At 35.4% G+C, this 20,841-nt stretch overlaps 3 protein-coding genes across 5 annotated transcripts; 1 reads left to right on the top strand and 2 right to left on the bottom strand.

The window, feature by feature from the left end:
* Nucleotides 1-1,228: 1,228 nt before the first annotated feature.
* Nucleotides 1,229-6,284, top strand: LOC140890876 (probable pyridoxal 5'-phosphate synthase subunit PDX2). The gene is made up of 7 exons (XM_073299014.1): nucleotides 1,229-1,367; nucleotides 2,197-2,324; nucleotides 3,718-3,805; nucleotides 4,061-4,134; nucleotides 4,756-4,944; nucleotides 5,753-5,850; nucleotides 5,926-6,284. The coding sequence occupies exons 1-7, from the start codon at nucleotides 1,316-1,318 to the stop codon at nucleotides 6,050-6,052; spliced, it is 756 nt and encodes a 251-aa protein (XP_073155115.1). The 5' UTR covers nucleotides 1,229-1,315; the 3' UTR covers nucleotides 6,053-6,284.
* A 923-nt stretch (nucleotides 6,285-7,207) lies between these two features.
* Nucleotides 7,208-12,865, bottom strand: LOC140886598 (beta-galactosidase 8-like). The gene is made up of 19 exons (XM_073293260.1): nucleotides 12,518-12,865; nucleotides 12,083-12,178; nucleotides 11,846-11,958; nucleotides 11,677-11,743; nucleotides 11,496-11,588; nucleotides 11,255-11,398; nucleotides 10,975-11,063; nucleotides 10,757-10,862; nucleotides 10,595-10,682; nucleotides 10,253-10,371; nucleotides 9,659-9,823; nucleotides 9,256-9,431; nucleotides 9,064-9,173; nucleotides 8,866-8,969; nucleotides 8,675-8,788; nucleotides 8,405-8,506; nucleotides 7,906-8,117; nucleotides 7,483-7,819; nucleotides 7,208-7,384 (listed from the first exon to the last, which is right to left on the bottom strand). Exons 1-19 carry the CDS (start codon nucleotides 12,686-12,688, stop codon nucleotides 7,277-7,279), a joined length of 2,514 nt encoding a protein of 837 aa, XP_073149361.1. The 5' UTR covers nucleotides 12,689-12,865; the 3' UTR covers nucleotides 7,208-7,276.
* A 2,574-nt stretch (nucleotides 12,866-15,439) lies between these two features.
* Nucleotides 15,440-20,140, bottom strand: LOC140886428 (beta-galactosidase 8-like). Of its 3 annotated transcripts, XM_073293004.1 has the most exons (17): nucleotides 19,834-20,140; nucleotides 19,610-19,676; nucleotides 19,433-19,525; nucleotides 19,210-19,353; nucleotides 18,826-18,914; nucleotides 18,640-18,745; nucleotides 18,467-18,554; nucleotides 18,129-18,247; nucleotides 17,767-17,931; nucleotides 17,408-17,610; nucleotides 17,246-17,337; nucleotides 16,904-17,013; nucleotides 16,719-16,832; nucleotides 16,457-16,558; nucleotides 16,150-16,361; nucleotides 15,737-16,073; nucleotides 15,440-15,649 (listed from the first exon to the last, which is right to left on the bottom strand). In XM_073293004.1, the coding sequence occupies exons 3-17, from the start codon at nucleotides 19,517-19,519 to the stop codon at nucleotides 15,542-15,544; spliced, it is 2,076 nt and encodes a 691-aa protein (XP_073149105.1). In that variant the 5' UTR covers nucleotides 19,520-19,525; nucleotides 19,610-19,676; nucleotides 19,834-20,140; the 3' UTR covers nucleotides 15,440-15,541. The 3 variants fall into 3 exon arrangements, with proteins under 3 accessions (XP_073149105.1, XP_073149104.1, XP_073149106.1); XM_073293003.1 differs by having other exon boundaries at nucleotides 19,610-20,140; XM_073293005.1 differs by lacking the exons at nucleotides 18,129-18,247; nucleotides 19,433-19,525; nucleotides 19,610-19,676; nucleotides 19,834-20,140 and having other exon boundaries at nucleotides 19,210-19,261.
* Between the last annotated feature and the right edge of the window lie 701 nt (nucleotides 20,141-20,841).

Below are 20,841 nucleotides of genomic sequence, written 5' to 3'. Positions count from 1 at the left end.
AGAAGATTGGGAAGAAAGAATTGTTGGATCAAAGAGTTGAGCACCTTTCATTTATATTAAAAAAAAAAATCAAGGAATTAAGTTGATTTATTTGACAAAAATTGTAAATAATTAGAAATCTTTAGTATTGAGCTTTAATTACAAAACACTTGAGCCAAAAAATTCTGTTGGGCAAGAGCCCACCTTTGCCCCTACATACCTCCGTCTTTGGCTGCCCACCAACTATGTCCAACTCTGTGCCCACCATGTACAAGTCAACTCACCTATTATACGGGTCAACTCAAAACGCGCCTAATTAAGATTGAGTTTGTCGGATTGACTTGCCTGACCAAATAAGTGGATTAAGTTGAAATTTCGATTAATTAAGATTGTATTTGTAGTACGAGCAAACAATTAGATACATCACGTTGAAATTTTATTAACTTTTAGAAGTTGTCTAAATAGGTTGACCCATTACATGGATGTTAGAGATCCAAGCGGACTTGACCGCTCGAATGAGGATCTAAGAGTTGTTGTTGTTGCCCCCAGGGGCACAACTGGACTGGCAAAGACTTTGGTGAAAAAGATGGTGACGAGTGTTCGAATCCCGTAAAATGTGTATTTGGCCTTGTTTATCGCGCTTGCGAGCCTTCCTCTCCCTGGGTACTTACCTGGCCAGGCATAACCCTGATTTACCTCCCTTCACGTCGGGGCTTGGAGCGGCTCTGTGTGGGGCCCTTGGGGGTGGGGCTCACCTTTTTTTTTTTTTAAGAGTTGTTGTTGTTGTTGTTGTTGTTGTGTTGTGTTGTTTTGTTTGTTTGTTTATTTGTTTTTTTTTGAGTTGTTTATGTTGACCCGTGAATTGAGAAACTTATTAATCATTCTTTTGGTTAATATTTTAGTATTATGGTGGTGGGTGATATATGCATTTTTACGGTGGAATTTGTGAATTTTTCTTTTGGTCAATTGCTTTGTCCGATAAATACAAGCGTCAAATCAAGAATTATGAATTTTATTAGGATTTTTTTGAAAAATTATATTTATTTATCAAATGATAAATTCAATTAATTATAAAGATATATATATTTTTTCAAAATCTGATTATAGGTCGGGTCTCGAGCAACCCGACTAATTGTGGTCCTTTCTGACCAGGTTGGGGCCTGATTTACGGACACTAAATACAAGTTGGCCCAAAAATAAGTCCAGCCCAATACCCAATTTAACAAATTTGTAAACCATTTATCATTATTTTCAGTGAAGCAAAGGCAGACACGATTCTTCATCGCAGGAGTCTCGAGCTCATCACTGAACAGACGCATTTGTGCGGTTTGGCGCCATGACTGTTGGCGTGCTAGCTCTACAGGGATCTTTCAACGAACACATCGCAGGCATGTTTTCGTACTTGGGACACCACTATTTTTTTTTTTTTTTTTTTTTTTTGATTTAGCGTCTCACGCAGGGGGTTCCTCCAACCCATGGACGCTACTTTAAAGTAGCATCCATGGATTTTCTCCCTGCGTCAAATTTGACGCAGGGAGCAACTATTTTTTTTAAAAATTTTTTATTGTTTTTTCTTATTTATATAATGCAAAAATAATTAAATTAATAAAAATAAAAATAGTTATGAAACACTAATTTGTAATATTAATAATGAATTGTAATTAAGGTATTATTTTAAAAATAATTATTTTGTGTTATAATAATTAAAAACATTTAATAATTTTAAAAGTAATTAGATGTATAATTTATTTCATTATTTGGAGTAATTTATGTTTAATATCTTATAATATATTATTATAATAATACGAAATTAATATATTTATCATTTTAGTAATATTATTGTAATTATTAATATTATAATATTAATATAATAAAAATTAAATGTAATATAATTAATTAATGCAAATGTATAAATATATATATGTTTATAAATAATAAAAAGTAATATAAAAAAGTAAAGTAAAATGAATATTTCGAGAATATTCTAAAAGATTTGAAGCAAGTGGGTTGGACATGAATGTTATATTTTGTGCAGAAATTGCACTATTTTAGAATATAGCTGCTTTAAAATGAAATTTTTGGTTGGACACAGCTTTATTTTTGCTTTTGTATGTTGTATTTGCTTACTTTTGGACCATTTCAAGGGTATGTATTTATTCAGCATGCATATCCATGCAAACGGGTCCGTGATTGTTTTGTGTGGATTCGATGATGCAGCTTTGAAAAGGTTGGGTGTGATTGGAGTGGAGGTAAGGAAGGCGGAGCAGCTGCAAGATGTGAGCGCGCTTATTATACCGGGCGGAGAGAGCACCACCATGGCTAAGCTTGCCGGGTATCATAACCTCGTAGGTCCTTCTTTTTTAATTGATGCACAAGATATGTGAAGGTTGGGAATTCAGTTGGTTTTAAACTTTTATGGTTCGTGAAATAGTTTTTTAGTGATCAGTATTTTGTATTCGGAAAAAGGGGGAGAAGCAGAGTTCAAAGTAAATTGCCGGTGGCTTGCATGAGACGAATTGGGAATTTGATTGGTGGGATTATTTTTGTGGGATGGTTAAACTAGAATTCTAAGAAAAAGAGGTCGAAGGGCATATGTCTCTTCCACTAATCTCTATTTTCAAGTTGCTGTCCATATTAATCTGCAACTGTTCTAGTGGCGTTTCTAATGATGACCTGTATTATTCTGTTTTATGTCATGTTTTTGCTTGCGTGGTGTGAAGGCCATTCAGTCGACAAAACAAAAATTTTTAGAGACAGGTAGATCTGTTGGCTCAATGAATATTCAATAAGGTTAAAAGCAAGAATTTATGGGCTGAGTTTCAATGAGAGTTTTTATGTAACTTATTTGGATGGAAGAAAGGTATTGCCTTTGCATATCCATTGCTGTCAGTTCATCTGAGTGAAGAAAAGAAAGCAGTTTACAATGGGGAGAATTAGGAGGAAGTGTTCCACAGTAGGTGGCTAAGCATGTGTACGGTTTCCTGGATTGACAGTGTCATTAAAAATTTGTGATATCATTATTGGGTATATCATTCACATAACAATTCTTGGTTTGCAATTGTGCCCAAGCTTCTTGTGAAAGAAGCTTACTGGTTCAAACTCCATCTTTGATTTCTGGTTTGTTGGAAATGGGTGATGGCTCACACGGCCTAGGCCATTTCAAGTGGTATATATTCAGGATGAGTAGGTATAGGATGATGGATATCACCAATCTACATATTTGTCTGTATGAATAATGTCATTTTAATTTCATGGAAATGGTTGAGCGTGACCAATAAGAAAAGGGATTAGCTTGCTGTATCTATTGAAATCATTATTTCAAACTCTCTAGGACTTTTGAAATGCATAGTAAATTAGTAATTATTATGTCCTCCACTAGGTGGTGAAAAAAAAAAAGAAAATGGTAGAAATGCTTTTAGGATAAAATTTCTGTTTTCAGACTCTTATTCCTTATAACTGGTTGTAGATAGTTGTATTCTAATTTCATCTATCATGCTATTTCAAGGTTAATGAACTCTAGAATACCCTTACTGAAATATTGGGTTAACACATTGTAGCTATCAAAAGAAAAAGAAAGTTTGTTCAAACCTGATACCCTTAATTCCTTGTACCAATTTCAACTACTTTTTCTTGTATAAAAGTTTGTTGTAGTAACTATGGTGGCGCTCTATCTGCATCTATTTTGGCAACAATGTGCATATAAAAATTATTACGTGCTAAACTTTTTTTCAACCACAGTTCCCTTCTTTGAGAGAGTTTGTTAAAATGGGGAAACCGGTTTGGGGAACTTGTGCTGGTCTCATTTTCCTGGCTGACAAAGCAATTGGTTAGTATATTTATTTTATCATTTCCTTGGCACTGGCTTGAATTTCACACTTTTGTGAATCTCGATAGATTTTCTCCACTTGCTAGATGTTCTCGTTTTGCTAATGGATCATCATACAATAGATGTTCTCGCTTTGCTAATGGATTGACATAATTAGCATACAGAAAGCATTCTTATCAGTAAAGTGGGTAATGAGATGCTTGTAGAGTTTATATTTTCAGTTTTGACATTTCCTTTATATGTCCTTTCCTTCAGGGCAAAAAAGTGGAGGGCAGGAATTGATCGGTGGCCTTAATTGTACTGTGCATAGAAACTTCTTTGGCAGTCAGGTATCGTAGCAATCTTTTCCCACTACATTTCTCAAACTTCACCAAAAGGAAAACCAAAAGATATTAGCTATCAACTGCATGCAAATATACATTTATTGCATTCTTCCTCTTCATGACTCTTATCATTACCGATGTCGGTTTATTGTCAGGTTCTTATAAATTGATTTTTATCTTCTCTATTTGTCGGTTTTTTCCTTAAAAAGAAATTGTATTGGATTTAAGACACGGACATGATTGTTTAATGATTTAGTTTTTTTCATTTTGAATGTGGTTCTCGGAATAGCTTCTCATTTCATCGATGCAGGATATAAAATCCCAATGTTTCAACTCTCGTGAATGTGAATTCTAAGAGCAGTTCCAAGTCATCTATCGGTATTATGATTAAGTGAGATCAGTAGAATGGCGTGAGTGCATGCTACTTTTCAGAGAATGGATTCACACTTTAAAGCAGGACATTTGTGAACAGTAGGGGAGGATATAAGTACATGAATATGATGTAGAAGGATGTATTTTTCTGTCAAATTGAGTTTTACGATTGATTTCAAATTTAGTTTCCTCCTTCCCTCTCATTTTCTTAAGAAAATCAATATATCTGTTATCCAAGCAATGTCGCTTTTTCAGCTGCAAAGCTTTGAGTTGGACGTTTCAGTTCCTGAGATTGCAGCCACAGAAGGAGGCCCACCAAACTTTCGTGGTGTCTTTATTCGTGCCCCTGGAATTCTTGAAGTAGGTCCAGAAGTACAAGTGTTGGCCGATGTGGCAGTTCATTCTGACAGAACTGCTAATTTTGATTCAGTTGAAAGTTCAGAGGTCGAATTTGATCATTCTCATTTTTCGCCTTCACTTCTTCATACTCACTTTATTACTGCTAATGTTTTTATTATTTTTTTATTACTCTCACACGCATGGTCTACTTAAAGAGGAATATCTTTCCAAAAAGTACTTCAACCTAGTGATGTTAGTCCCATTAATTAAGAGCAACTACTTTTGAAGAAATAATATGAAAGATGTTAAAAACTTTTTGGTGTTCTGATTTACATCTAAAATCTAAGTCATATCATTATCAAATCTGGATAGAGGTTGGTTTTTCCCCTTGGAAAGATTAAGGCCTCCAATGCTGGGCGGTCTTAAATAAACTAGACAGAACACCATCATTGTCATGCACGTAACATATTGTTATGGATCTCTTCATGTAGTATCCCTTCTAACTTTTTTCCTCGCAATCCTCCCATTCATCTGATCAAAAGACAGTTGTTGATAATTTACTTTGGGGTGTTGACTGTTGATAATTAAAATTGACATAACACTTTGCATGGACATGGGGGGATAATGATGTTTATAAGAATTTTACGACAAGGGATAATGATAGTACTGCCACGCTCAAGCCAATCTTAGAAAAGATTTATGTAGGTAAATTAGGTTTCTTCTTCTTTCCAATTTCTTCTGGCATGATAATATTTTGTATGCCGAAAATATATGATTATAGCCCCTTTTAAAGTCTTAAAGTACGTGATACTAATACTATGTTCCGTGACAGATCTCTGTTGGTGGGCTGTATTTGATTCTCTTTATTTCTGCACTCACCATTTTGATATAATTTATGATTTTCATGCATCAGGAAATTCCTGGATCTGAAAAGAAGGTGATTGTTGCTGTAAAACAGGGAAACTTGCTAGCCACTGCTTTCCACCCGGAATTGACTGCTGACACTCGATGGTATGCATATTGAGCATATACAATACAACCAAAAATACTCTGCAATTGATTCCTAACGACCTTTTACTTGTACAGGCATAGTTATTTTTTGAAGATGGTGAAAGAAACCAGCGAAGACACTTCAAGTAGTACTGCTTCGTCTGCTGGAATTATTCGCCTTCCCCAACCGCCTAAATACGATCTTCCAATATATCAACAGTGACCAAAAAATGGCATTTTAAGCGTGTGAAGTGGGTTTATAGAAGGTGGATGAAACTTTTATCGCATGTCGTCTTCTATGAGCTTCTGATTTTTGATTGACATTATTTATTCTTTAGCAGAGATTCAATGCTTTAAAAAGTAGTTTGCAGCCTCTATTTTGTACTCGAGTTGTCGTGTACATATATTTAAGAAATTGCTAGTTTTATGGTATTCCGTATTGTTAATGAGAAACAAATGAAGAAATCGTATATTCATCTGAAAGTTTGATACAATGAAAGAAAGTATTTATACAACTTCAACTAACAGTGAAGAATTTTTCTCAAAAAAAAAAAAAAAAACTAACAGTGAAGAATTAGAAAAAGAAAAAACGTTAATGCGACTTTTCTATATCAACACGTATTTGAAGTTTGTGAAAAATAATCTAAATATTTGCTCCCTTGTATAAACTTATTATTGCGCAATGACATAGACGCCACTGTCGTAAAATGGGACAAATAACTCAGAAGTTCCCACAGATGGAGAGGCGTAATGGAGAAGTATAGGTGGCGAAAAGGTAGTGGCAATAGAAGAAACAATGATGCCATGGGGTTACACGTAGTCCGCATGAACAAAACCGCGTAGTCGAAATGGATACGAGAGCGACGCCTATTGGTGAAGGAGAAAACGGAGCTCATAACTATCAATTTTACCTTCTCATGGTGCATTTGCTCGACAGGAGAGACAAACACAGTTGAAGTTTTTCGAGTTTTCAGACTTTGATGAGGGAATCCTTGGGAAGACATAGAGGCCAGGATATGCTAGTCATCTTCTTGCCAGGTTTGCAGGTTTAAAAAACCCTCAAATGTGGCTGCTAAATATGTTGTTATTTGGCCTCACTGAATATTATTTGACCGTTCAAAAAAGATAAAAGAAAAACGTCATTTGAAGATCAACTCAACTAGATGCTTAAAAAAAGTGCTTATTTGTAAAGAAAAGGATGTACACACTTTTTTTAAAAGCACTTTCAAATATAACATCTTTAAAACACATAAATACGAAAAATATTCTTTTATACAACATTATATATAATCATGAAAAAAATCATGGTATGTACAAGATGGAGTGGGAAGGATTATGTACAGATGTTAAAAGACTTGAGAAAAATAAAAAATTTCTCGAATCCTAACTGACATAAATTATGTGATTGACTTGTATCCGAATAGCCGATAGCGCAACAATTAGGTTCTCAAGCACAGGTAGCTTGTACAGCCAAACTCTTTGTAACATTTGGACAAGGATCACCAAGATTCGTCACAGAGACTTCAATGCTGCATCTTGGTTTCCCAACGCAAGCCTGTGTACATTTGCCATGACGGTGAGAAAGAAGCATCTTAATTTGGACATAATATTGTTTTAAAAACTCAAAATTCAGGGAAAAAAACAAAACAAAACCTTCTGGACGACACGCCTAGCCCGTCTGCTCCTGCAACGACCTTGGGTGAAGCTTCCACAGGTTCCATGAGGATTTCCAAAGCTCGCGAATTGTAGTTCCGATATGACTTGGTTAGGTGATGGGCACTCTAGTGATAGTGTTGGCACGCTGGCATTGGATTGCAAATGGTTAGAGTTCCATGAAGCAATGGGGGCTGGGAAAGTTTCAGAAACTCGTGCACATATAGGTCCTATCTCTCTTGTAGCCAAAGACACATGCGTTGGATTGCCACCAATTTCTTCCATCATCACCAAGACGTTGCCACTCGGTTTAAGCCACGAACGAGGGACGTGATAGCTGCAAATATTATACTCAGGCGACGTGAATGCAGGTAGCATGCGAAAGAACTTAGAAGTAGCAGGGCCGAAATTTGATATACTCACTATTGCTGAGTTGATTTTCCACAACCTGCGAGACATTTGTTTTGGTCATAACCTCCTCTGTAGTTGCAATTGCTACACTTGGCGTCTGCTTTAACAATACTGGCTGGCCAGTAACGTCCAATGCTCTGTCCATTTATCCAGGCCTGACCCTTTTGCATTCCTTTGAACTCCATGGCAACAGGACTATTTCCAGGGGGAGCAGAAAAAGTTGCCTAGATCAAGAAAGCAGAAGATATCAGATCATGTTGTCTTGCATGAACAATTTGAACCTAAAGCTGGAAAGCTGAAAGCAAAAAGCACGCCAGAGAAGAGAGCTTTCAAGTTTCGGGACTACTTTTTGCTTCATGAAAGGTGATGAAAGCTTATCTTATGGTGTTGTATTAGAAGCCAGTTATTCGTGCGAAGCTCTTGTGAACACGATATTTAGGGGTTATTGCATAATTTGCATGTCACTATTCAAACAATCAGAGACATGGAACACAGAAAAGCATGCCGTTACCTTGTACCAAGTCAGAGGAGTATATTTAGGCAAAGCAGGCGTGGATGACCAAAGTGGGGAACTTCCTGTAGAAAGCCCTGATTCTTCCCCTTTCAAACCAATCTGGTGAGGAATATTTCATAGTGAGAAAGTTTATAATGATGAAAAGTTGTAAATCTATTAAATGCTCTACAAAGATTTTTCTCAGTACTTGTACAGTTTAACAATAGTCTTCAGTTAGAACAAGTCCCATCACAGTATAAAGTGTGTTGCAAAGTTTAGACCAATAACCTGATACGTCCAATATTCTGATGAGAGATCAATGGTTGAACCGTTGCTTAAACCTTTCAACTTAACTGGACCAGTAATTCCCGCTCCCGATAAATCAAAGAAAGCTCCATAGTTCTGAATCAGGAAGGGAATTGAATGAGAAAATAGTTCTCCATCATTGCTTAAAAGAAAGTACTCGAAGTGTTTGGAACCTTTAATCCCACGGTCACACTCAAGAGGTCTATCTTGTTAGTTCCGGGTTCAAGGGTCACAGGAACCTCTATGGAAGCCTTGTTAATGTGACTGTTTCCACTACCTGCAAACACCCGATCCAGAAGCAAGCTGAGTTCATAGAATGGAAAAAAGAAGATCTAAGACAAATTATGTTGGTAGCAATCGTTTTCCCATACCTATGCGCTTTCCATTGACAAAGGCATGAAATACATGACCAAGTGTATCGATATGTAATAGAATCTGAGAGCCATCTCGAAGCAAAGGGTCACTTGGATTTATTTGGGTGCTGGAAACACAATAGTGAATGTCAAAAAAGTAACAAGCAAGAAAAATTTCTTACAAGTTTTTTGTGATCAAATTGTATATACCTTAAAGAATACCAAAGGTAGTCACTTTTATCAGAGGTAGTGTTAATCTGCTCCACCAGCCCAAGTAACTGAAACGCGCTGTTACTTGAGATACCAACAGGCTCCCGGAACCAACTCCAACCTGAGAAGGATGCACCGGACGTGGCAAACTTTGTTGTTGCTGTTACTGAATTAATCTGTAATTTGAAAAAATAAAATCAGTGAAGTAATTTGCGTTGATACATATGCCAGGTAATCTTGCAGTGATAAGAACATGTTAAATCACCCTTTGATTTAAGACATTGTTCAAGATGTTACCATAAAACTTGAAAAACTGTGAGCATTAAAGAATATGAAATCTACGTGTAACAAGTAGGATCCACAGTTTCATGAGAGACACAACATAAAGGTCTATGAGGCAAACCTTCGCGGTATTATATACGACATTCTTGCAGTCTGGTAAGATGCTAACAGACCAAGCAGGCAAGTCATAGTAATTGCCGTTGAAGTATACGGTTTGATCTTTCTGGTTGTCCATATTGGCTAGAAAAGCAGCACATTTCCCTGATTCAGTTTTATAGATAGTGGCCTGAAAAAATACAAAGTGCAGGTTGAAAACTACTGAAACACAATAAAATATGAGGAGTTTGCGAAACAAAATAATGCATGCACAGTACAATGATGAGAATTTAGAGCATTAAAGTCATTTGAAACATCAAGTTAATGCAACAGGAGGACATCAAATTACAGAGCCAAGGAAAGTAATCTACCACCGTTATTCCGCTTGCATAAATTTTAAGATTTAAAGCTGAATAGCAGATCTCATGATCAAGACCCATGGAATTTTTGTTTTTTGTCCAAATTTATACTTTGCTGTGAGTAAATAGTTCCAAGTAAAGATCTATAGAGCCCAAGATAATTGTTCAGAACATGAATCTCCCTTGAGCTGAATTATGAAGATTGACAGGGCATAACTTCATGCATCAAAATCAATAGACAATCAAAGTTGAAGTTTTACCTCCGCATTTGATCCGAGAGAACTGGTCTTTCCGTCGGCCTCCACCATTGCATCTTCACAAAGTTTAATGGCCTGGTGTAGATCTCTCAAGTGACCCCACTTAGGCTGTCTCAGGAGTCCTGAGATAGACATGGACAAATTTTCAAATACCTCAAGATTAAACCAGGAGGATTTTAAGGAGATTGGGATCAATTATCCAAGTTTAATTTGACATTAAGCCATGAAACTCATGTTAAACTTTGGTTTGAAAATTTAAATACTTTTATGCTGCTTTGTTCAAAACAAGAAACACTCATAATTTGTATAGCATCAAATAGCAATCAGTGTGCATGAGAGGCATACCAAACTCATCAATAGGAGCATCATAATCGTAGGTTGTACTGATGAAGGGTCCACCAGAAGTCCGGCCAAAGTTTGTTCCACCATGGTACTGCATAAATGGAACCGAAATCAGCAAGAAAGTTCTAATTATCACAAATAAACAACAACGAAAATCAGAAGTACCATGTAATAATTGACTAAGGTTCCATTGAGCTGATAAAAACGCGCAGCGGCAAAAGCAACGTCTTCCGCAGGTCTGTATGGAACAGGGTCACCCCATGAAGTGAACCTAAATACAAATGACACCAATGAATAATCATCAGCAATCAGATACCAAAATCTGAGCACAAATGTATGCGAAATTAAAATAAAACATGCATCTCAAGGGATTGACAAGTTACCATCCACTCCAGAGCTCTGTCCAAAATTTGGGCTTCTGATCAGAATTTGGAGAGAACTGGTCACAATAAAAGCCATTGCAAGTGTTTATCTACAAGACAGATATGACAAGAGTAAGTGTTAGTTCGAACAACGACTCAAATCGGAACCAAGATCCAATGAGAAGGGACAAAATATTTAATTCATTATTATTTTCATAAGAACCATCCACTTAGCCTAGACTTAAGATTGCATCGCCTTAGTTAGCGCGAGGACGTAGGCTCCAAGAAATCAAGAACTCACCATAGATTGAGGGGCATTATTTTGCTGGCACATCACCCATGGAACCTCAGCGTTCATGGATATAGCCAATTCTGCTGCCCATTCAATGTAACTTTTGGCTTTTGGGCCATACTCCCAATCAATGTTGCCATATTCGTTTTCAATCTGCCATTCAGAGATTCATTAAATATATTCCTCAAAACAAAAGCACTAAGAAACTAATAGACATTTTCTTTGTATCAAGATCTCTCATTAACCATACCTGAGACAGAATGATGGGTCCTCCTTGGGATGCATACAAATTTTCTTGCTTCATCAATTCCACAATCTTGGTCACGAATCGCTTCATTTCCGCCTAAAAAACATTCATGCAATGAACATTTGTAAACAATAACTTAATTGATTCTCCAAATCGAAGAAAGGGAAGGAAAATAAAAAGAAACCTTGTACGGCTCGTTGTCCGTTCGAAGCTGAATCCCGGGGATAAAATGCAACCAAAGAGGGAACCCACTGTGATACAATTACAAAACCATAAAATCAATAAGCAAACTATCTCTAATCATAAAGGAAGAACAAATAAAAATAAAAATAAAAATGGAAGCGCTTGCTTACCCATAATTCCATTCAGCGCAAACGTAAGGTCCGATTCGGAGATGAACATACAAACCAGCTTCACCTACTAATTTTAAGAACTTCACCAAATCTTTTCTCCCAGTAAAATCATACTGCAAGATCGAAATATGTCATTATATTTTATTTTACTCCAATGGGATACAATTAATTTGTAAATCGAATTAATATGATCTAATAAAAAAAAAAAACATTTGAGAACTAATCATCTTATCTCACCTGGCCTCGTGCAGGTTCATGCATGTCCCAGAAGACGTAGGTCTCGATGATGTCCAAACCACCCTCCTTTGATTTCTGGATCAAATCTGGCCACATCTGCAATTAATTCATGCATGCAACGTCTTAATTATAATCATATTTTGGATTTGAATTAGTTGAAATTAATTATAAAGTTATCAAACAAAATGAATCGATATTTTGTGTAAAATCTTTATGTCACAAATATTTAAAATGTTTAATTAATATACTTCAAAGTTCGATATAATTTCATATCTAGCTATTCGCTTCAAAGTATAATTGTGCATGCATTATTTTACAGTACATTTTAGCTACGAATTTTAAATAAACTATAATGAAGCTTAAAATTATTATATTTTCGTATGTATTTTTTTTAATTAAAAAAATCATATTTAAATCCATATATACACTAATTACCTCTGGGGTACTGCGTGGATAATGAATGGAACCAGAGACCAAAACCCGACGCTTGCCATCGATCACCAGCCCCCGCCGGTCGTACGTCACGTCCACGGCTATACAAAGCGACACCGTTGCAGCCAGAACAAGAGACGCGATCAGCGCCCGCGATATAGTATTGCTTCCCATTTCGAATACAAATATATATATCACAAATTTATATATTGTTTTATTCACAAATTGAATATATATTAATTACAAGGAAAAAAAAAAGGAGATACGTAGTCGTTTTGCGCTTATTATAAGCCTCTTGAGATCGATATATACAAACTCAACAGGCTGACAAAACGGCTGACTTAATTAATTACATGTGATCATAAGAGAAAGGGGGTGTGGTTTTTTATATAGGAATTTGGGGAGTGAATTTCTCTGAATGTTTGGTGCGCATTTTTTCTTGCATCTCTTTGTTTTATTAATCAACTTACGTACGTTTGATGATCCGTTCTTCATGAATATATATAATACACATTAATATACTTTATGTTCATCCAAAATTAATCTATATTTGTGGTTTACTTCGTTCATTTGCCACGCCTCAAATTACACTTTATCCGATAAATATATATCTACCTCTCTACTAGCAGCTTGTATATAAAGAATATGTTCCCTTACACATTATCTGTTTTTTTTTTTTTTTTTTTTATGTTTATTACTTTTTTTTAATACCAAAATTGTTTTTAATTTTTTTTTTTACCAAAATTGTCACATAGATATTAAGTTTTTGTTTTCTTTTGTTTTTTTTATATATATTTCGACATTTCAAATTACAGTTTAGTCTTTTGATAATTTTTATAACTATGATATTACTCTTATTTAAATATAAATCAAATTAATTATATATATAATTAATATTATACAATCATGCAACACGTGCATCAATACATCAATATATATAGTGTTACTAACATGTACATTAGTGTGCAACATAACACGCATACTAGCTCCAACTTGTTTTTTAAAAATCAAAAAGTAAAATTCTAATGATCTAGAATTCATTATCATCTCCAATATAATTAAAGAAACTGTTATCAAATTCTAATTTCTACTTCATATATTTATTTATTCTTAATCTTATTCAATTCTTTTTAGTTACGTACGTAGTTTTTTTTTATTATTATGTTATATATGCATCGTGTGCTTCGAATCACTGCTAAATATTAAAATTAAGAGCTTAAGATTATTTTTTTAATAATTAATGTACACAGTTATTTTAATAAGATGATAATTTTTAAAAAAATCTTATGTTGTTTTAGGTTGATGGGATATATATATTTTTTAAAAAAGGTTGATGGGATGTTAGCATAAATATTTATATTATCGTTATATTACATTTAAGATCCAATTTTAATTGATTTGACTATATATAAACCTTTACGTCGACATAAAATCAACTCTCTCCTACGTAAGGAAAAAATAAAATTTCATGCTAGTAATCCCTCGACGATACATCTAAAGATATAGTTTTTCTCACATACAAAGCTACATATATAACTCCACGTTAAATTGCTAAATATCCAAGAATCAACGTACTACATAAATTGTAAAGAGCAGCACGTATGCTACGGCAAGTCTTTATTTAAGCAATTTACTAATTGAACATTGACCTATTTCTTACAACTATTTTAGAATAAAAGTAAAATACATAGTATGTATCGAGGGGAAAAAATCATAAAATTAGTGCGGTACACGATAATTTTTTTATATATATTTCTCCAAATTTATCTATTAATACTTCATATGTTGAATAAAAAGTACGAAATATCACGTAAGTTAATGATACAAACAAAATTAATTATTAAAAATGTCATAAAAAATTGATAAATATTTATTTGTTTACATATAGGGATAAAACCTGTCATAAAATGGTTAAATCTTAATCTTAAAAATTCAAAAGTTTTCCATATAAATGGCAGTCCGTAGTTACGGTAAGGTCGATGTCACCCGCATGATACTACCCTGTGGGTGACGTGGTAGATTATGATTGGGTAAAATCAATGGACCCCACATGGGACCCACTGATTTTACCCACTCATGATCCGTCACGTCACCCGCAGGGTAGTACCCTGCGGGTGACGTACTAAACCCGTAGTTACGAACCTTTACGTGTACGCGTGTAATTGGTCAGAAAGAATCACATCATTATTTGATGAAAGGGTGAATTGGTTTTCAGTCCCTAAACCAAAAATCAAATTAAGAATCAGTCCCTTGTCAGAAAAAAGTTGTTTGCACTCCCTGGGCCCACATTATTTTTCTCGGATAAAATTGAGTACAAAAAATTAAAAATATGGTACAATTATATGATATTTGAGCACTAATTATTCAAGATCGAGTACAAAAAATAAGATTTTGAATATAAAATCTAAACATCTTTATTAATGTAAACTTGCAACATATGTTTGAGTACTCAAAAATCATATATTTGTACCAGATCTAACACATTGGGTACTCAAATATCATATATGTATACCATATTTTTAATGTTTTGTACCGATTTCCATCCAAATAAGATAAATATTTTATTAATATCACTATTTTTTTAGTACTCGAAAATCATATATTAGTACTAGATTTGAAACAGTTAATACTCAAATATCATATACTTGTACCATATTTTTCATGTTTTGTACCGAATTTTATCCGAAACAAAACATGTGGGCCCAGGAAGTTTAAACAAAGTTTTTTTCTGACAGGGACTGATCACTAATTTTTGTTTAGATTTGGAGACTGAATTATAATTAACCGTTGATGAAATTATGAGAAATTTAGATTGATAAGGGTAATTAAATCGTACAATCACATTTAATACAGAAAGGCTATTTTTAAGAACCCCTTGGGAGGAGAGGATTTTGATAACAGCTAGAATATTGGTGATTCTTGATTTATAGTGATAAAAAAATTTGGCTTGTAAATATTATGTAGTGTTAAGGTTGAATATAATCAAGCTTTTATTAATTTGTGGTATTATATAGTGAGCTATTTTGTTCATGTACAGGAGGCATCAACCACTAAACTTTTGGCCACTCCTGAACAGGGATCACCAAATGTATCCACTGATACTCCAATGCTGCACTTTCTCAATCCTATGCAAGCCTGCAAACAATGCAAATTGTAAGTCGGAAAACCGCGTCTTTGCGCCCGAAGATTTTTGCCTGATCAAATGGATCAACAGAATTGAACCTTTTGCACGATTGAGAGGGCCCTTCTGCTGCTGCATGGGCCATGGCTAAAACTCCCACATTGCCCACGAGGAGTTCCAAAACTGGCGAATTTTATCTCGGATATGATCTGATTCGGGAAAGGGCAATAAAGTGACAAAGTTGGTCCAGTTTTCTTCCTTGTTTCTTCGTCAGAAGTCCACAAATCAACCGGGATTGGGTGAGTCTCCGAAATTCTTGAGCATACACTTTGCGTCTCTTTTGTAACGAAAAATAACTGCGTTGGATCGCCTCCTGTTTCCTCGAATATTACGATGACATTTCCAGTTGGCTGTAGCCAACCACGGGGAACATGATAGCTGCATGATTTTTCGACCATATCAAATATGAAAAGTAGAACAATTTTAGAATACAAGTTCAGGTAACGAAACATACAGCTGTTGAGTTGCTGCTCCACAATTTTTCAGACAATTACTTGTTTTATAAACACGTCTGTAGTTGCAAGAATCAGTGCAACCACTACTTGGAGCCGTGTTAGTTGGCCAATAACGCCCTATGCTCTGTCCATTTACCCATGCCTGACCCTTCCCCATTCCTGTGAAGTTCAGAGCGACTGGGCTGGTTCCGGTTGGGGCATCAGAGGTTGTCTATATCACAAAGAACAGAGAAGAATAAGTTTGGCGTTTGGTTATTTTAGATTTAAACACATGATCTAGAACAGAGAAAATATGTGTTCATTTACCTTGTACCATACCAATGGTTGATTCTTAGGCAAAGCAGGCTGTGAAACCCAAAGAGAGGAACTTCCACTAGATAGGCCCAATTCTTCTCCTTTCAAACCAATCTGTTGCCACGGATTCCAAAATGAAATAACAACAGATTAAACCACACGTTAAATCATTGATGATCACGGAAGACAATGTCCGTATGTATGTTTAACTATATCAAATGTATGATTAACTTAATACTGGTACGGCTATTCAAGAAAATTTTTACATTAATACCTGATATGTCCATTGCTGTGATGATAGATCGACTGTAGATCCATTTTGTAAACCTTTTAACTGCACAGGGCCAGTAACACCGGCTCCCACTGTATCAAAGTATGCTCCATAGTTCTAAATCGGCATAGCTTTATGTTAGGGAATAATAATAGTTTGCAACGAGAATTTGCCCCGAAAACAAGCACCTGTAACCCCACGGTCAAACTCAACAGATCGATCTTATTTTGCCCCGGTACAAGGCTGATAGGAACATCTATTGAAACTTCACGAAGACTATTGCTTCTTCTCCTGCCCCCTGTTTAACAGGTGGCATCATTCCCATCTTCCAGTGATAAAAGCTCAAGTTTTTAAATATTTGATTGCCTAGATTAGAATGTGTTTTTTTCTTGTTACACACCATATTTTAGAACCATGTTTATATAACATCACACAAAAATTCAGTTTTCAACGAATTTGAAGGCTGAGTTAAACAACAGAGAAAATATAACACAGAGAGGTTCAGTTAGCAGCATTTATTCCAAATTTACCTGCAAGTTTTCCGTTGATAAAAACATGGAGCATGTGGCCAAGAGAATCAACGTGAAGAACTGTCTTTGATTCATTTCCATTGATTTCAACACTGAGACAATCAGAAACATCAAAACCTGACGTCTGTAGCAGAAGAATAGTGTTTCCAAATGGTTTTTTACCTTAAAGAATACCATAGATAATCACTTTTATCAGCTGTAGTATTTATTTGTTCCAGCAACCCAAGTTTTGTGAATGCATTAGCACTAGATATACCCACTGGTTCAGTAATCCAACTCCAACCTGATATAAATGCATCAGAAGCTGTACTACCGTCTTTTGAGGGTTGGCGAGCAAATTTTGAGATCGTGGCCACAGAATTAATCTGCCATTTGGACAAAAATACTTGTATCTTAGTTCGTATCAACATCTATATTATTGCTTCCAAGGTTTTTGGAGGATACAAATTATAGAGACTACAAGAATTGGATATTCAATAACTTTGGATAGGAAAACGTAATGCAGAGATTATGAAGCATACTTTTGCGGTATTGAGGGCCACGTTTTTGCAGTCAGGTAAGATGCTGACAGACCAAGCAGGCAAGTTGTATGAATTGCCATTGAATGTTACAGTCACATCAGATTGAGTATTCACATTTACGAGAAAAGCAGCACATAGCCCTGGTTCAGTTTTATAAACAGTGGCCTGGCATAGATAAAGTATCAATGAAAAGAGATGACAAAATACAACAGGAGTTTAAAATCTCTAAACTTCTCTTTGAACTTCAGGTGGAGGATTCGAATAAAACACTGGAACCTATTAGAAGTTTTGTCCTCGGAAAATAAGCCAATTCTAGGAATGTCACGTTACAAAAACAAAAGAAATGTGGAAAGCTGTTATACCTCCAAATTTGAACCAAGAGAAATAGTTTGAGGATCAGTTGCCACCATTGCGTTTTCACAAAGCTTTATAGCCTTGTGCAAATCTTTCAAGTGACCCCATTTTGGCTGCCTTAAAAGGCCTAGAACACAATAAAATCCAAACTCGAAAATATCCATATAAAGAACGATCATTTTGAAATATCAGTTGATTTATATTGTCTCATGGGTTGGGCAATTTGTTTAAACTATTTTCAAACTGAGTAACCATGAAAACTTAAATCTTGGATGTGAATCAGTAGGATGCTCTTAGTTGCTGAAAACACCGAGAATAAGAGAGAGATATATGCAAAACCCGATACCATATTCGTCAATCGGCGCATCAAAATCATAGCTTGTTGTAATGAAAGGTCCGCCAGTACTCCGGCCAAAGTTCGTCCCGCCATGATACTGTGAAAAAAAACATTGAAAAAGTTGACCTAGTGTTTTTATACTTGCATAACATTAAATATTGGAAATGGTCAATTGTAATTACCATGTAATAGTTCTGCAAGGTTCCACCGCGCTGGTAAAAACGTGCCACTGCCAAAGCAAGGTCTTCTGCTGGTCTGTACGGGACAGGATCACCAAAAGTAGAGAACCTAGGTTTTTAAGATGAATCATAAGCATCTTGAAACAAGAAATGATTAAACTGAAATGAATATGATATGAAATGCCGTACCATCCACTCCAATTCTCTGTCCACATTTTTGGTTTTTTATTTGAATTTGGAGTGAAATCATAGCAGTAAAACCCATTGCAAGTGTTAATCTGTAGTCATTCAACACGATAAATAGAAGGTTCATCCAGACACCAATCAACGAGGTATAGAACAGGGGGGATGGGGGGAGACATGAGACCAGGTGGTCGAGGTGGCCTGATTTTAAAGATGTTGGGAAATGAATTTTATAGTTCGAAAATTTACACATTAAGTTTCAAAATTCTTTTTCCAGGGTACTCATCTGTAAACACATGTACAAGAAATCAATTAGTCACTAGTCCATTTTAAACCGATAAAATCAGTTGGGCTAAGGTGAAACCGGAAAAAAGTCAGAAGACAACTCACAATAGGATCGGGAGCATTATCCTGCCGGCACATAACCCAGGGCACCCCTGTATCCAAGGAAACAGCCATTGCTGCAGCACATTTGATGTAAGGCTCGGCACCGCTGCCATAATCAGACTGGACATTTCCATACTCATTTTCAATCTGGAAGTGAGTATCCAATTTTTCATTACAATTGTTATTCAATCAGCTAATTAAAACTTCCTGTTTTATGAAAAAATACCTGAGATAGAACTATAGGCCCTCCTTGGGATGCATAAAGTTTTTCTCCCTTCATCAAGTCCACAATCTTAGCTGTAAACCGCTTCATTTCAGCCTGAAAAGAAAATCCTCATATAATCAATTGCATTACACAGATTTTTAACAATAAAGGAAAAAGTTCAAGAATCAGCAATATGACCTTGAATGGCTCATTATCAGTTCGAAACACGATCCCAGGTATGAAATGCAACCAAAGGGGAAATCCACTGATATAAGCCATAGAATTCTCAGTAATTTCCCATTTTAACGATTTTCAGGGGGCAAGAAAATTACCCGATTAATAAAACCACAAAATAAAAAGTATATGTTCCATGTCAATGTATCTAAGAAAAAAAAATTCTGAGTTTCAAAAAAAAGAAGCACCGCCACCGCCGACATTCCCCCACCGGCACTTCCCATATTCCCAATATTCCCAGTACGATTTATTGCATCGTGGTTTCTGGACTCACTTCCAAACTTCGCATTGCATTACAGAAATTAAACAACAACAATAATCTTCTTCTTCAGCTGGTGCTGTTCTCTGCAGCTTAAGCACAGTGCTATATACTAACGTACGCGAGGGGTGGCACATTCGTGACGGCATTGAATTACTGCAATGGGGAATGATTCTATCTGTATTTCGATAAGATTTTCTTTCTCCTTTTCGAGTCGCCGGTGCAGAAAACATGCCTGGAACTTTTTTTTTTTTTTTTTTTACGAGAGGATGAAATTGATTTTTCTTTTACTATTATTATTTTTTTAATTAAAATATAATTCTTTTATGAAATAATCTATGCAAATGATTATTATATGGTCAAATTATTTTAAAATCCCCAAACCCAAACATTTTTTTTTTCTTAACTCCCTACACTCCAATTTTTTTGTTTCAACTCCCTAGTGGTCCCCAAATTTGTCTTAATAAAGTGTTTAGCATTTAATCCTTTGTATACGTGATATTGTTTTACCAATCGAACCAGTTCAGGCTAAGCCAAACTATCGGTTACGCAAGGTTTCCAGCCGATATACTCTGAATTAGGGTCCAACATGCTTCCGTAAGATGAATTAAATTCCAAAACCTCTTTGACTATAGTGTCGTCGGGTCATACATGTCGAGTTTTACGAAGTGCTCCTCACACTCCAACCACGCAGTCGCAACAGATGGTTTCTGCACAAGCTCCTTCAACGACACCCAGCACAGCCTTAATTCATTTTCTACTTTAAGGCGTATGGTATATGAATTTAATTATAAAATATGAGCATGAAAGAACAAGAGACTTTAGAAAAATTATTCAAACATAATATTATTACATAAATCAACTCCTTTGAAGAGGAGAAGACAACTTGTTTAGTTACTCATAGTAGCCTTGTTCTTGAAATACATAAACGAAAACT

This window comes from Henckelia pumila, chromosome 3 (assembly GCF_033568475.1).
Source record: "Henckelia pumila isolate YLH828 chromosome 3, ASM3356847v2, whole genome shotgun sequence".
Lineage (NCBI taxonomy): Eukaryota > Viridiplantae > Streptophyta > Magnoliopsida > Lamiales > Gesneriaceae > Henckelia > Henckelia pumila.
Note: the sequence above shows the minus strand (reverse complement) of the source record. Positions and strands in the feature narration are given on the sequence as shown.

Bases quoted from the DNA above. Each gene is read 5' to 3' on its own strand.
- LOC140886428 (XM_073293003.1), bottom strand. From the start codon at position 19,690: ATGGCTTATATCAGTGGATTTCCCCTTTGGTTGCATTTCATACCTGGG. The intron at 18,248-18,466 runs GTATCGGGTTTT...ATTGTGTTCTAG, and splicing joins TGCGCCGATTGACGAATATG to GCCTTTTAAGGCAGCCAAAA. The intron at 16,074-16,149 runs GTATGTTTCGTT...AAAATCATGCAG, and splicing joins GGAGCAGCAACTCAACAGCT to CTATCATGTTCCCCGTGGTT.
- LOC140890876 (XM_073299014.1), top strand. From the start codon at position 1,316: ATGACTGTTGGCGTGCTAGCTCTACAGGGATCTTTCAACGAACACATC. The intron at 1,368-2,196 runs GCATGTTTTCGT...TCGATGATGCAG, and splicing joins TTTCAACGAACACATCGCAG to CTTTGAAAAGGTTGGGTGTG. The intron at 2,325-3,717 runs GTAGGTCCTTCT...TTTCAACCACAG, and splicing joins TTGCCGGGTATCATAACCTC to TTCCCTTCTTTGAGAGAGTT.
- LOC140886598 (XM_073293260.1), bottom strand. From the start codon at position 12,688: ATGGGAAGCAATACTATATCGCGGGCGCTGATCGCGTCTCTTGTTCTG. The intron at 11,589-11,676 runs GTTTCTTTTTAT...AATGTTTTTTAG, and splicing joins CGGACAACGAGCCGTACAAG to GCGGAAATGAAGCGATTCGT. The intron at 9,432-9,658 runs GTTTGCCTCATA...TTCAAATTACAG, and splicing joins TCGTATATAATACCGCGAAG to ATTAATTCAGTAACAGCAAC.